The 13,115-nt window shown below is 37.3% G+C and overlaps 1 protein-coding gene across 1 annotated transcript; it reads left to right on the top strand.

Annotated features, from left to right (window-relative positions):
- The first annotated feature begins 522 nt into the window (after positions 1-522).
- LOC107104962 (solute carrier family 22 member 5-like) lies at positions 523-13,100 on the top strand. Its single transcript, XM_015405076.1, has 10 exons — positions 523-988; positions 1,290-1,393; positions 2,460-2,614; positions 2,699-2,870; positions 4,596-4,722; positions 6,126-6,223; positions 7,280-7,494; positions 7,589-7,771; positions 10,641-10,776; positions 12,891-13,100. Exons 1-10 carry the CDS (start codon positions 560-562, stop codon positions 12,988-12,990), a joined length of 1,719 nt encoding a protein of 572 aa, XP_015260562.1. The 5' UTR covers positions 523-559; the 3' UTR covers positions 12,991-13,100.
- The last annotated feature ends 15 nt before the right edge of the window (positions 13,101-13,115 follow it).

Below are 13,115 nucleotides of genomic sequence, written 5' to 3'. Positions count from 1 at the left end.
ACATAAAAATTTGTTAGTTAGAGAGCATAAAAGAAAAATGTCTCAGCAAGCAGAGCAGTGGAAGGTTTAAAAGGAAGAAGCTGAACCATGTTCAGTGTGAGCAGCTATAGAGGAGAGAAAAGGGCAGCCAGAGAATACTGATATTGTGCTTGAAACTAAGGTTAAGAAATGAATAAGTTACAGATAAAAGTTTAACCGAACTTCAAACATTAAAATATTTCTTCCCCTTAAAAAATGCAATATTCTGCATGCAGAGTACCAATGAATAAGCTTAAAAAAAGATCTTCACCATCACATTAATGTTGTTAGAATTTTTATGATGATGTAACTCAGGCTCATAACAACTCTTTTCTGCAAGGGCAGTTAATAAGTATCAAATTTTCAGAGTTAGATTAGGGTTTGGCCTACAAAGCATAACATTTTTCTTCCTTTTTTTCAGAAAGAAGCAACTTTCCACTCCCAAAACCAAAGAGGAGGGTGGGACGGATTGTAGATGAAGCTAAAAAGCTTTAGAAAACCCCAATCTGAGCTCATTCACTCCCGTTTTCTGTCAGTAATCATGCTCCCAGATCGTCCACCCAACAAAGTAACTGATTACGAAGCAGCAACTTCCTTTCTCGGACAATGGGGACCTTTCCAGCAGCGGGTCTTTTTCCTTCTCTGCCTATGTGTGGTTCCCAATGGACTCATTACCTTCTCTATCGTTTTTGTGGCCGACACGCCAGCCCACCGCTGCCTGGTGCCTGCACATCTGAACCTTAGTGCTGCATGGAGAAACAGCAGCATCCCGCTGGAGGAAGACCCAAGCCTCAGTGGTGCTTTGGTGCCCAGCAAGTGCTCCAGATACAAACTGGAGGATATACTGAGTCACTCAGAGACAGGCCTTCTACCTGGAGTGGATGTTAATCTTTCTAATGTGCCGAAAGAAGGCTGCTTGGATGGATGGGAGTTTGACCAAAGCGTTTATACATCTACTATTGTGACTGAGGTGTGGATATGTGAGAGAAGTTATCGGCATATATATTTGTTAAATCTGTAATGCTCAAATTTGGAGTGAGGGATGTATCAAATTTAAAAGCCATAATATAATCCTTTATATTTTATTATAATTTGCAGTTCAGTATAAGTGCCAAGATGGTTCAAAAAGATTGACCAATCTCAATATTGCTTTTCTTTCAAAAGACAAAAAACTTGGCTTGAGGATTGACTTGATCATGTTACTTTTTATTGTTTTACCTCTTCACCTACAACATGAAATAAATTTTCTTTGTGCATTTATTTTTTGACAGTGGAACCTGGTGTGTGATGAAGGCTGGAAGAAGCCATTTACTTCTTCAGCGTTTTTCGGTGGTCTTCTTACAGGATCCTTCTTTTCGGGACAGCTCTCTGACAGGTTGCAATTTTTTAAATTACAATTAAATGAACTTACATAGACGGGTAGGGTACACTGTAATTTTTTTTATTTTAACCCAAGAATAACTTTATGTTTTTTATGTACATTCAAAAAACCTTATACAGAGGATTTTCATGAAGAAAAAAATGTATGAAAGAGAAAATCCTTAAATAAATTTTCTTTAATGTGTCAAAGTAAATCCTATAATTTTGATCTGTATAATTAAATAGAATTATACATTAGTTTCACAGTCAAATCCATAAATATTTCATGATCTATTCAACTTGTAGGCTTTCTATTTCAAAATCAGTGGGCGGGGCTACTGCTGCGGTACTAAAAATGTTTGGTCTAAGTTGGATTTACTTGTCAGGTTAACCACATAAATGTTTGAATTGATTTGGCATTCTACAATGATAAATTGAATAATCTAATGGTTCCCGCCATGATATAAATTATAATTCTTAATATAATGACAGCATATTGTGTTTAGATTTCCCCCTTCCATGGTTAATGATTTTTTTTATCTGTTTTTATGAACCATCATATTTATTGCTTAATTTGGCACTTTATAATTTTTAGCTCAAAATATGAGTTAAATGAAAATAAACTCTTTTTAGAATGACCATAATAGTGGTTAATTCAGGTGTATTGGGATATCAGAACCTTGTAACAGGGAAAAAGTGTTTAATCTTTACGTTCAATAGTGAACATGAAAACCTAAAATCATGTATCATCATATACTTTTTGATAAGTCTCCCCTATAAAAGAAGCTCCGTAGCCACGTATATCTACTATTTAGAACCTATCCAAGACAAAAGCTTGTTTCCTTAGTGATCTCAGAACAGATGTTTGAATAATGTAACTTTTTTCATAGTTTCTTTTTTTTTTTATCAGTTTGTTCCAAGAACCAGTAGGTAGATCTGAATGTTCTCTACTACATAAAAAAGTAGCATCTGGTGGAGGATTACTGTTCTTTTTAAACTCCAGACATAAAAATGTAACTTTATAACATATGTTACTATTTGGCCAAAATGTTTACTGACTCTTTGCTTTGTCTTAATTTCAGGTTCGGGAGAAAAACAATAATGTTTGCCACCACAGCATTGCAAGTTGTTACAACACTGATTCAGATATTCTCTTCAAGCTGGATCATGTTTGTCATCTTATATTTTTTTCTCGGATTAGAAATAATTTCCAACTATCTGGTTGCATTTGTTCTAGGTATGTTTGCTGCATTAAGTCCTATCTATTGTTCTCCATCTGAAAGTACATGCAAATTTAACAAGTTTCAAATTTCATATTCAGGAGCTGAACTTTTAGGTCCACGGGTCAGAACATTATTTTCCACTGCTGGAGTGTGTCTGTTCTTTGCTTTGGGCTACATGCTCATACCCCTGCTGGCATTCTTGTTGAGGGGCTGGAGGTCACTTCAAGTCATTTTTATGTTGACGGGCTGCATTCGTTTGCCTCTCTTTTGGTAGGTAGGTGTGTATGTTTTTCGGGTTGCTTCTTCTTTCATGGAATATTTTTTTAATTAACATTTGTCGTGAATTTCTCTTCTCGCTTTTTCTCCTACTGTGGGCTCTTACGAATGGGCTACATGAGATTCAACAAACAGTATTAACTTCAGTCAAACATTGATGATCCCTGTAAACTTGATTTATTCCACCTTTGTGTAAGTGAGCACATGGTCATTCACAGAAATGGCATTGAAGTCAAAGAAGATAGACTTTAGTAGTTCAGAACTCACAGTTTTGCTGACTGAAAGGTGGTAAAAGCCTGTCAAGCTAAACAATAAAAGCCAAATAGTGAAATAAATCACAAAAGCTGTAAACTGTGTGGTTGCACTGCACAACGGGAATAAAAACAGAATAAAAAAATGAAAATAATAAAAATAAAAACCATTTGATCAATGGAAACTACTGATGGAGGCAGAAGATGCAGCATATGATGTAAATGCTTATAACATTAGTTCTCGATCAACTAACCTGGCAAAGTTTCTTTAAATTTTCTTTTAATACACACACACACCTGTACTTTACATATTGAAACAATGGCTGTTTCTCAATATCTGTACTTGTGCATTCTCAAGCACTCATGTACTAGTGAAACATCATCAGCCTCAGCCTTAGTACTTTTCCAATTCAAAGGAACAAAAGACTTAGAACGGACAAAGTCCCCGTATGTTGTTCTTGCCCCTCCCTCTTTACCCATTGTGCGTAAGAGCAGACTTGTCCATTCTTGAGATTGACAGCTGTCCCAGCATCCACCGCAGCAGCAGCAGCTTTCAACGGAGCGCTTACAGAGCTCAGAATATCAACTTAAAAGATCTATTTTTGTTGATGCTGTTCTATAAATCATCACTAAATAGAAATATAATATATATATACATTTTTTTTTATAAATTAAAAAATATATAATATATATTTGTAGAGTTACATAATATATATTGATGTAGCCCAATGAAATGGACAATTGCTATTAAGTAAAACAAATTTAATAATTTATTGAAAAACTAGGTTTGGATAACAGCTGATAGATTGCGCATGTCTCCTATGTCAATTCCAGAACACTAAAATGTGTTTGTACCTGAGAGAACATAAGAAATTGAACAAAAATGGTGAAAGCGACATTTTCTCCTAAGTTATTCATATGAACGATTTAAGAAAAAAATGTATTTGTGCAAACGCTGCTTGCATGATGTCCATTGTTTCTGTAACAGTTGTAACAATCTGTAACATTGTTTCTGTTTTTTCTTTTTTTACTTTTTTTGTAGCACTTGGAGATTAGTTACTTATGTAAATTGGTATATAAATATTATTTAGGATTATAGCTGATATTTTTCTCTCAACACAACTCTCAAATGCCTTTATAACATGCAATATGTTTATTTTAGGGGGATTGAACAATGTCAGGTTGCATGTCTTAACATTTGCCACTAATCACTGTAGATCACATGCCCACTTATTTCACATACCCACAAATATTGTACATTCATTTTAATGGCCTTTTTTGTCAATCTTTGAAGACCTGGTGTTGTGAAGATACTTTAAATAGTGCCTTTTTCTTTACAATACTTCTAATAATAAGCAGGAAGGCACTGAAACATTTTTGTCTATTCTGAAAATAGTTTTACATCATTGCTGATGGCTTCCTTCTCCATCTTTCTCCCTCTCTCTCACAATATTGCTAAATGAGGTAGGTTTATTACAGAGTCCCCTCGATGGCTTCTTTCGCGGGGTAAAATAGAAGAAGCCGAACTCATAATTCGAAAAGCTGCCAAGATAAATAAGATTGAACCACCAGCCGTCATCTTTGGACCTCTAATGGTGAGAACACTTAGTCATGTATGCATCCAAGTGGGTATTACCCATAATAATCTATTTACAGTGCAGTAATATAAACAAAAACTGAGCTTAAATTATCTATGTATTCATCTATCTATGTTTCATTCCCCAGCATAATGGGGAGCTTTTATCAATATGGACAAAGGCCAATAAAGAGTTTATTGAAAGAGAGAGGGAGCAGAATACAAGTCAATCCTAGAAGTCTTTAAAAAATGTAACAACCCGAAAAATACTTCCAGAAATGCAGGAACAAGGACTTTGATTAAATGTTTGAACATTGCACATCCAATCTGCTGAGCTTTATAGTTTAGAAGAATATGTGCAAATTACAGTCTGTTGATCTTTAAAATCAAAAGACAGCTTTAACTAGAGCTAATTGAGTGAAAGGATGTTTTGTTCTTATAAAGGTATTACTGTCATGATTTTATCAAGAGCTCGGACCCACATGCAGAGAAACCAATACAGTTTAACAGGTTTATTGAGAAGCTTGTGGAGATTCCAGTGTTGCCCTGAACACTGCTCACACGGAACACTGCTCACACGGAAGTTTCCAGAAAAGTGGTTGACTCCAGTCGGTGTGGGGTGTTCCAGTGTTTGTCTTTTTTGTTGGAGGGCGGACAGGGTATACCCAGAATGCAGTTGTTTGTAGGAGAACGGAGAAACTGACTGCCACTCAGATTTCCTGCAGTACTTGAACGGACTGTGGTGCAGATGAATCTCTTGCTCAGTGTGAACCTCAAACAATCCCTTGGAGGAAAGTTGATCCAAACCTCCTGTTTGAATCCCCAGCTCAGTTTGAGGCTCAGTTGATCCTTCCAGGGAGAGAAGGTCTGAAACGTCCAGTTTGCAGGATGACTTCCTGCCGAGAGGCAAAGACAAAAATAGCAAGATTAAAACACAGGTTGACAAAAACTCAGTTTGACTCAGCAAAACTCAGCTTGGCTAGAGTACCCAAAACTGGAAAACACTCTGGCGTCGAGGTAGTGGCAGTCAGCAGCTTAAGAGCACTCCGTTAATGAGAATACCCTTTGCAGGTGTGTGAGGAGGTGAATCAGGCCAGGCGCCGCCTGGTGGAGGAAGGAAGACAAACACACAAAACACAAACCACAGACAGGAGTCCTAACAATTACACCACCCTCTTTAAGGTTAAAAATACTTTAAAAAAAAGCTTTTTTCATTTTTAAAATAGGCACAAGTATTATTAAAAAAAAAGTAGAATGAAAAAAGGATTTTGTCTTGTTTGTCTTGCTGTGTAAAAAAATTTGGCCATGTTTTGCATTCATGTTCAGCAGTAAGATTCATACCTCAATAATTGAATTTGGACTGATGCAATGAGTACAGGTAACAATAGTCACCAAGCCCTTTTATCATCTTCTCTCTTACAGAATGTAGCAAAGACTGGAGAGGCAAAGACCCACAACATTTGTGACCTTCTTCATTCTCCAAACATCCGATGGCTTTCTCTCACAATGTGGTTCATCTGGTTAGTCTTCTGGTGTTTTCCTTAGCAACTATGCACACAGAACCAACAACACTTTGATCAGAGAAAAACATACACTCAGCAAAAATATAAACGCAGCACTTTTAGTTTTGCTCCCATTTTATGAGATGAACTCAATGATCTAAAACTGGTGGAGCGAGGGGAAGGCGACGTATTTGGTGTGGCGAATAGCACGATTTTGGTGAAGTCACATCGCTTCTGCAAATACGACAAATGAAGTTTGCAGGAGCTAAAGAAGTCTGAACTTTTTTTAGATTTACATCGCAAAAATCTTTCAGGGACTATATTTGGTTGTGAGCTATGGTGACGGAGGCAGTGAATACAAGCTTTTTTAAATTAAAATGGAAGATAGAGAAAATAATGTTGATAAAGGACGAAGTAAAGTCTGCTGTTAAGAGTTATGTGAGTGGCTTTAAAAAAAGCTGCTTTGATTTAGCCCTAGCAGGACTGTTCCGACACCTGACAGCAGCCGCCCTCCTCCCTCCTCTCAGGCTTCTCCAATCCTCCGCTGTTCTCGTTTCATCTCACACAATTAGCTTGAAGACGCTAGCTCCAGCCAGCCGTCTCCCCCAACTTCAGCACTCTGTTGACCTGGCTTGTTTCTCCAATCGACTGCTGTGCTTCTGTGATCCTTCACAGTTAGCCTCTAATACTAGCTACTGCCTTCTCTCTCCCTGTCTGCCTGGGGGGCTGCTCCATTATGCACCACTTTAATACCTTAGCTCCACAGGGGGGCATGGCTGACCGCCTCATGCCCGTTCTGGTGCTCTCTCAGCCAGTGCTTTTGCACTAATTTCCCACTGCTCCCGTCTGAGCTCTGGAATGCCGTCTCACCTTCCCTCTGTTCTCTAATCGATTTGTCCCCCAGCATTGAACAGGGTCATGGAGTAAACAGATTGTACACATGCCCCATATAGTTGCCGTGTAGAAACAAATATTTAAAATATACTTTATTTTGTTTGTTTTAACTTAGAAGTTGATAATTAAATAAATACTCATGCCAAATACCTTTGTGTGCTTCATATATGTTTGCAACAGGAACACCATCAACATCTCCTACTATGCTCTTTCCCTGAACACGACGAACCTCCATGGAAATCCTTTCTTAAACTGTTTCCTGTCCGCTGTGGTAGAGATTCCAGCCTACTGTTTGTCGTGGGTTATGTTTCGCTGGTGTTCCCGGCGGCTCAGTCTTTCCTTGTCGCTTTTTACAGGGGGATTGTTCATATTGATCATACAACTAATACCAACACGTACGACACCAGAACTTGAACAATTTCTTCAACTCTTGTATACAAAAACTTCTGCATATAATCTTGTTCAATTTTATCTTTATATTTCTTCCAGACTTGGCAGTCCTCTCCATAACATTTGAGATGATGGGAAAATTTGCAGTGACAACCGCATTTGCTGTTGTTTATGCTTACACAGCAGAGCTGTACCCAACTGTGCTGAGGAACACAGCTGTTGGCGCCTGCTCAACAGCCTCCAGAATAGGCAGCATTATAGCTCCGTACTTTATATACTTACGTGAGTACCATCATATTCCATAAGTCTTACAAAAATGTATGAGCTAAGATGCCCTTGAAAATTATGTTTATACATTGAACCTTGCCTTTTTATTATTCGGGCTCTAACAATAATCCCATGTTTATTTTATGTAATAGAAAAAACACAAAGATGAACAACTAAAGTATAACTGTTGGATCTGTTGCTAGGATTGCAATCCAATCTAAAGTGTGGAAGACTGGTAAAAAGAAAGTTATTCCTTAAAGCAAACTATATAATGTCCTATATGTAGAGCAGTTGCCACCCACAGGTTTTTGCACAACGGACTGGTTTTCATATTTGTGAACCCAAATACAGCTGTAGTACACTTTAGTTACAATGGTAATGTTAAACAAACCTTCAAAAGAAGACACCACAAAGCAAAGTGTCATGTTAGAAGCAAGGTGTTTGACCCACATGCAGAGAACAGCCAAGGAAAAGGATGTATTCAGATCAAAAGGTTTTATTTTCCCCTTGAAACTGATAGCAAACAACAGAGAAGGAATGGATATTGTTATGGAGGAGCCACTTGAGCTGGATCATCCTTGCACTGGAGGCAGAGAAACGGAGAGGTTAGCGGATGGTTCAGACTTAAGCTGGGAATGGAACTCAGACAGGAGCTTACTGAATAAGCAGGGTGTTTCTGCCAGGGAGGACTGGAGTTGGGAGCTGGAGGTTTTCTAAGGTGATCAAAGGATTAAACCCAACTGCAAGGTTGGGTTTAATCTAGGCATAACAAATTTAGAATCTTACACTCAGGATTTAAATAAAGCCATTTAATTAAATATTTAAGAAAAGGGTGATAGACAGAATTATTGAGTAGCATTCAGAAGCCACTTTGAGAAAACAAGGAGGTATACAGGAAAAGACTGGAAAGCAAGCTCCAGCAAAACAACATCAGTGATGCATGGTCAGGGATGAATAACATCACAGGCTTTAAGCAGAAGGATGATCAGACAGATAGAAATCTGGACAAAACTAATTTTTTGCGCCAACATTCCATTTCATGAATGTCCTAAAAACACTTCTGTTGGTTCATCTGAGCAAGCAAACAATCAGCTATAAGGAGCCTGTTTTGCTTATCAACACTGAGTTTGAGTTGAAGATCCCATCATAGACCTGCTTCAGCATAACCACCATCATTTAGACAAGGCAGAAAGCTCTGTGAGGCTCATGTTCTTAAAATTTCTGCATCGTATTCAACATGACTCAGCCTGAATTTGAGAAACTGCAAAAGACTGAGGTGAAAGCATCAACAATTAGATTAAAGAGTACCATACTGAAAAAAGACTACAGTTTGTAAGAAGAAAACACAACTGGTTAAACAAGTAGTTAGCAGCAGAAGGGCATTACAGGGGACAGTACTCTCAGCATTTCTTTTTAGTCTTTATAACTGACTTCTAGTTCAAGACAGAGTCCTGTCATCTGCAGATATATGTTGATGAGTCTGTAGTCACTGATTGCTTTAAAGGACAAGAAGATGAGAACAAGGACCTTGGGAACCGCTTTGTGGCATGATGTGGAAACAATCATCTGATCCTAAATGTCAACAAAATAAGGGACAGTATGCAAGATTTAATAACAAACAGGAACAATGCTATTGACATCATGGGAGAAGTAGTTTATTTGGTGGAGTAGTCAAAATACCTTGATGTTCAGGTGAACAAAAAACTTTTGTAGCCATCTACAAGAAGGGAAGGAGCCAACTTTACTTTCTAAGGAAGCCTAGGCCCTTCAGCATTTGCAGCAAGATGCTGCAGATGTTTTCAGATCTTTTATAACTCTTTTGTGGAGAGTGTTTTCTGTTCTGCAATTAGCCTGCTCTCTGCTTTCTCCCTAAACCAGGATGTAATCTATTTATTAATCACACCCTCCACAATCCTACTGGCTGTCTGGTTATGTACTCTGAAACATTTCAGGTACTGATATACTGAGCAGACATCTTTTAAACCAGAGGTCATGGATTAGCGGAACGGGGTCCAGATCCTGACCGACCAGCTGGCATATCCGGACCCAACCTGATTTAAAACACTTATAAATTATTGCATGTTGTGCAACGACAGTGTCAAACTTCACTTGCGCCGCTTCTCCAGTTTATATGGTAAACAAACAATAAGTTCAGACAGCCTTTAACCCAGGGGACAAGTGGAGGACACGAGATGTTACAGGTCTGTGATGGCAAGACATCTTACTTTTTTGTAGGTGACTAAAACAAATTTTCCACCATAACAAAACAAAAATATAAAAATCCTACACTGGTATTTCGCTTATGTCTCTCATAGTTTATGTGGACCTATCATGAACATTACATAACTCTTCTTTCTAGAAAAACTTTCACAATCTTTGGCTGACTAAAAACTTTTTGCACCACAGTAATTTGCAGGAAAAAAAAACTTTTAAAAATGTTAAAATACTATGAGAAGAAAAAACATATTTACATAGAAATGTAACATGTAATTAATTGACTGTCAAGTCTATGAAATGGGCTGATGCTCTGTGTAATTGACAGAATGGATGTGTCTTATTAAATGTCTGAGTAGGGATGTGTGTCTATACTTTTGCATCTGCTGCAAAGAGAGAGAACCAATGTTGTATTGTTTCTCAGCAGTAACGTGGGATTGTTTTTTTATGCTGTTCTTGGGCTAGGAGTTAGGTTTAGGACATAGATATCAATGTAATCTACTTTAATGTTACATACTCTAATGGGTGGGAAAAATTACAATGACATGTTACCCAACTTCATTTTTTTCCAGATATTTTGTTTGTTATTTGTTTTTAGCTGCTCTAATATGTTTTGACTGACTGAATTCATTTTCCTTCACATAATTTCTCTTTTGATGTCTCATTACAGGAACATATTCTGTTTCCCTGCCTTACATCCTTATGGGAAGTCTTACAGCTTTGACAGGACTTCTTAGTCTCCTTCTCCCTGAGAGCTTTGGAATGCCTCTGCCAGACACCATTGACCACATGCAAAGCTTTCCCGGGTAAATGAAAACTACCTCCTTCTTCCGTTTTCAGACTGACTGGCCTTGGGTTTGTACTAGAGTAGGTTTTTATAGTTCTTGGTTTAAATAAAACACCAAACCAATGTCATTTCACCCAAATTTGTTTTAATAATGTTTCCGATATAAACCAACTCGAGAAAAAAGTTAATGATCACACACACATAAAAGCACAATGTAAGGATTTCAAGACTGTATTATACATGGATGACCTGTTTCTTTATAAACATTTACAGGAGAACTTTTTTCTAAGCGTTGCCAAAAACTACCCCAATATAAGACACTTTGTAAACACTTTGAAGTATAGTGCTGGTAAGAAATGCTAGTGCCTCAGTTCAATAGAAATTGTGCTTCTGTACGGATTTTGCTTGCTCTCCTCATGTATGTAGTAATATAGGCTTTCCTACTTGATGTTGTAGTATTATAGGAGTAGGGATGTACTGTATGAAATAGTTGCAGTGCAGTACCTCTTAAAGACTGGAGTGGGTTACCCCTCTATTAAATAGAAATTCTATTAAAGTCTTAAATTGAGAACAAAAAAAAGTTTGTCAGTTGTTAATTGATACATTAAGTGATAGGTTTACAATATGTTAAACTTAAGTATTTTAGAGTCTTGTAGTAAACTACCATGGAATTATTATTTCACCCTCACCCATCAAAGTGGATAGCCTGCATTTGAGTTGCTGTGCAGGTTGTTCAATCAGCCTTAGTACCTGTTAGTATCTATTTTCCACTTATGTTTTACTTTAAACTATATCATAATGTAATGTAGTATATAATATTTCAATTATCTGTACAAATTTTTTTTTATAAAAAAATCCAGTTCTTGTTCTTTTTATGTTATACCTTTGGATACATTTTGGTGTATTGAAATAATGTCAACAGATATAACATCCACTATAGTTGCTCAATCCATTTATTAGTTTTTTTTTAATCGCATTTTTATTTTATTTATCTAAAAAAAAACTGTGTTTGTTGCCTCTATTGTATAAGATTGTAGCTCTTTAACCCCTTAAGGTACAATCAAAAACCAAACTTTTAGTGCCTGGTGACCTTTTTTTTTTTCATTATTTAGGTTGTTGGTTGTGGCAGAGTTTCTGCAGAAGCTCTGCAGGAGTTGTGCACAGTCTCTTGAATTGTTCGACATCTTTAAAGCGGCAAATAAATGTCAAAATGTGTGAATTTAGGACATTTGTTCTCCGCCCTGCTTGTTCATAACATGTGATTGTGCTAAATGAAAATTAGTCCCTTCATCTTTGATTTCCAGTTTTGACTTTGACCCCTTTGTATAAGCCATATGGTTCAAAGAATTGGAAAAAAGTAGCATCTTATCGTCCAGAAGATACGGGAACCACTCAGAAAAAAAGACTCTGGGGAGAAAACTGCTTCCATTGTTAAATGAGTATTTCTGAGTTTCTCAGATCAAATTGGGAATATTTGTAAATATCTTCATCCAACCAGCCCTTTAGCAAGCTGGTAAAAATGGTAGCCAGAATGATAGAGCTACGTTCCTGTGGGACTTTCAGATACAAACAACCAAAGTAGTTGTTACCAATCAACCGGATATTGTAATAATTGACGATTACATCAATCATAACAGAAGAGGACAGTCGTAGTGATTGATGTGGCCATACCAAATGACAGAAAAATCAGGAACACAGAAAATGTGAAATTGGACAAATACTAAGGGAAGAACTAGAAAGAGCCTGGAAGGTGAAGACAACTGTAGTTTTTTTTTGGTCATTTGAGCACCGGGGGCAGTAACACCCACACTGGAGCCAACAGGTATCTGTTGGAGCCAACTGGTGGGCTCCAATAGATACCTGGAGAAACATCAGACATCTCAGTGCAGAAACTTGCAGTTCTAGGTACAGCTAAGATTCTAAAAATAACCCTGAAGCTCCCAGGGCACTGGTAGAGGACACAAGCTTGAAATGAGGGAGCCATCCACTCCACCCAGGAATAAGAGGGGTGGGTGAGAGAGCAGTTTTTTTTTTTTTTTTATTAATTTATGTGGTTCAAGACATATGAGACATATGCCACATCAGCCTTCTCTCTTTCATCACTCATTAATCTATGCATCTTTTCCTTTCTAGGTGCTGTCAGAAAAAACCTTTCAACCTCAGCAACAACAAAGAAGAGAAAAATGCTGATGAGCAAAAGTCCCTGTCCGGACCAAGCTTCACCCAAAACTAACAACATTATATCAGAGTTTAAATTCTAGGAACATTTCTATAGAACAGAAACTTCAAAGAGGCAAAATAATCCCTAAATAAGTGAAACTGTTTTCACTTCTGCTTTTTAAAGATACCTTTTAAGCA

The sequence above is a fragment of the Cyprinodon variegatus genome, unplaced genomic scaffold, assembly GCF_000732505.1.
Source record: "Cyprinodon variegatus isolate N-32 unplaced genomic scaffold, C_variegatus-1.0 Scaffold36, whole genome shotgun sequence".
In the NCBI taxonomy this organism is placed as follows: Eukaryota; Metazoa; Chordata; class Actinopteri; order Cyprinodontiformes; family Cyprinodontidae; genus Cyprinodon; species Cyprinodon variegatus.
The sequence above is the reverse complement of the archived record's forward strand: the minus strand, read 5'-3'. Positions and strand labels throughout refer to the sequence as shown.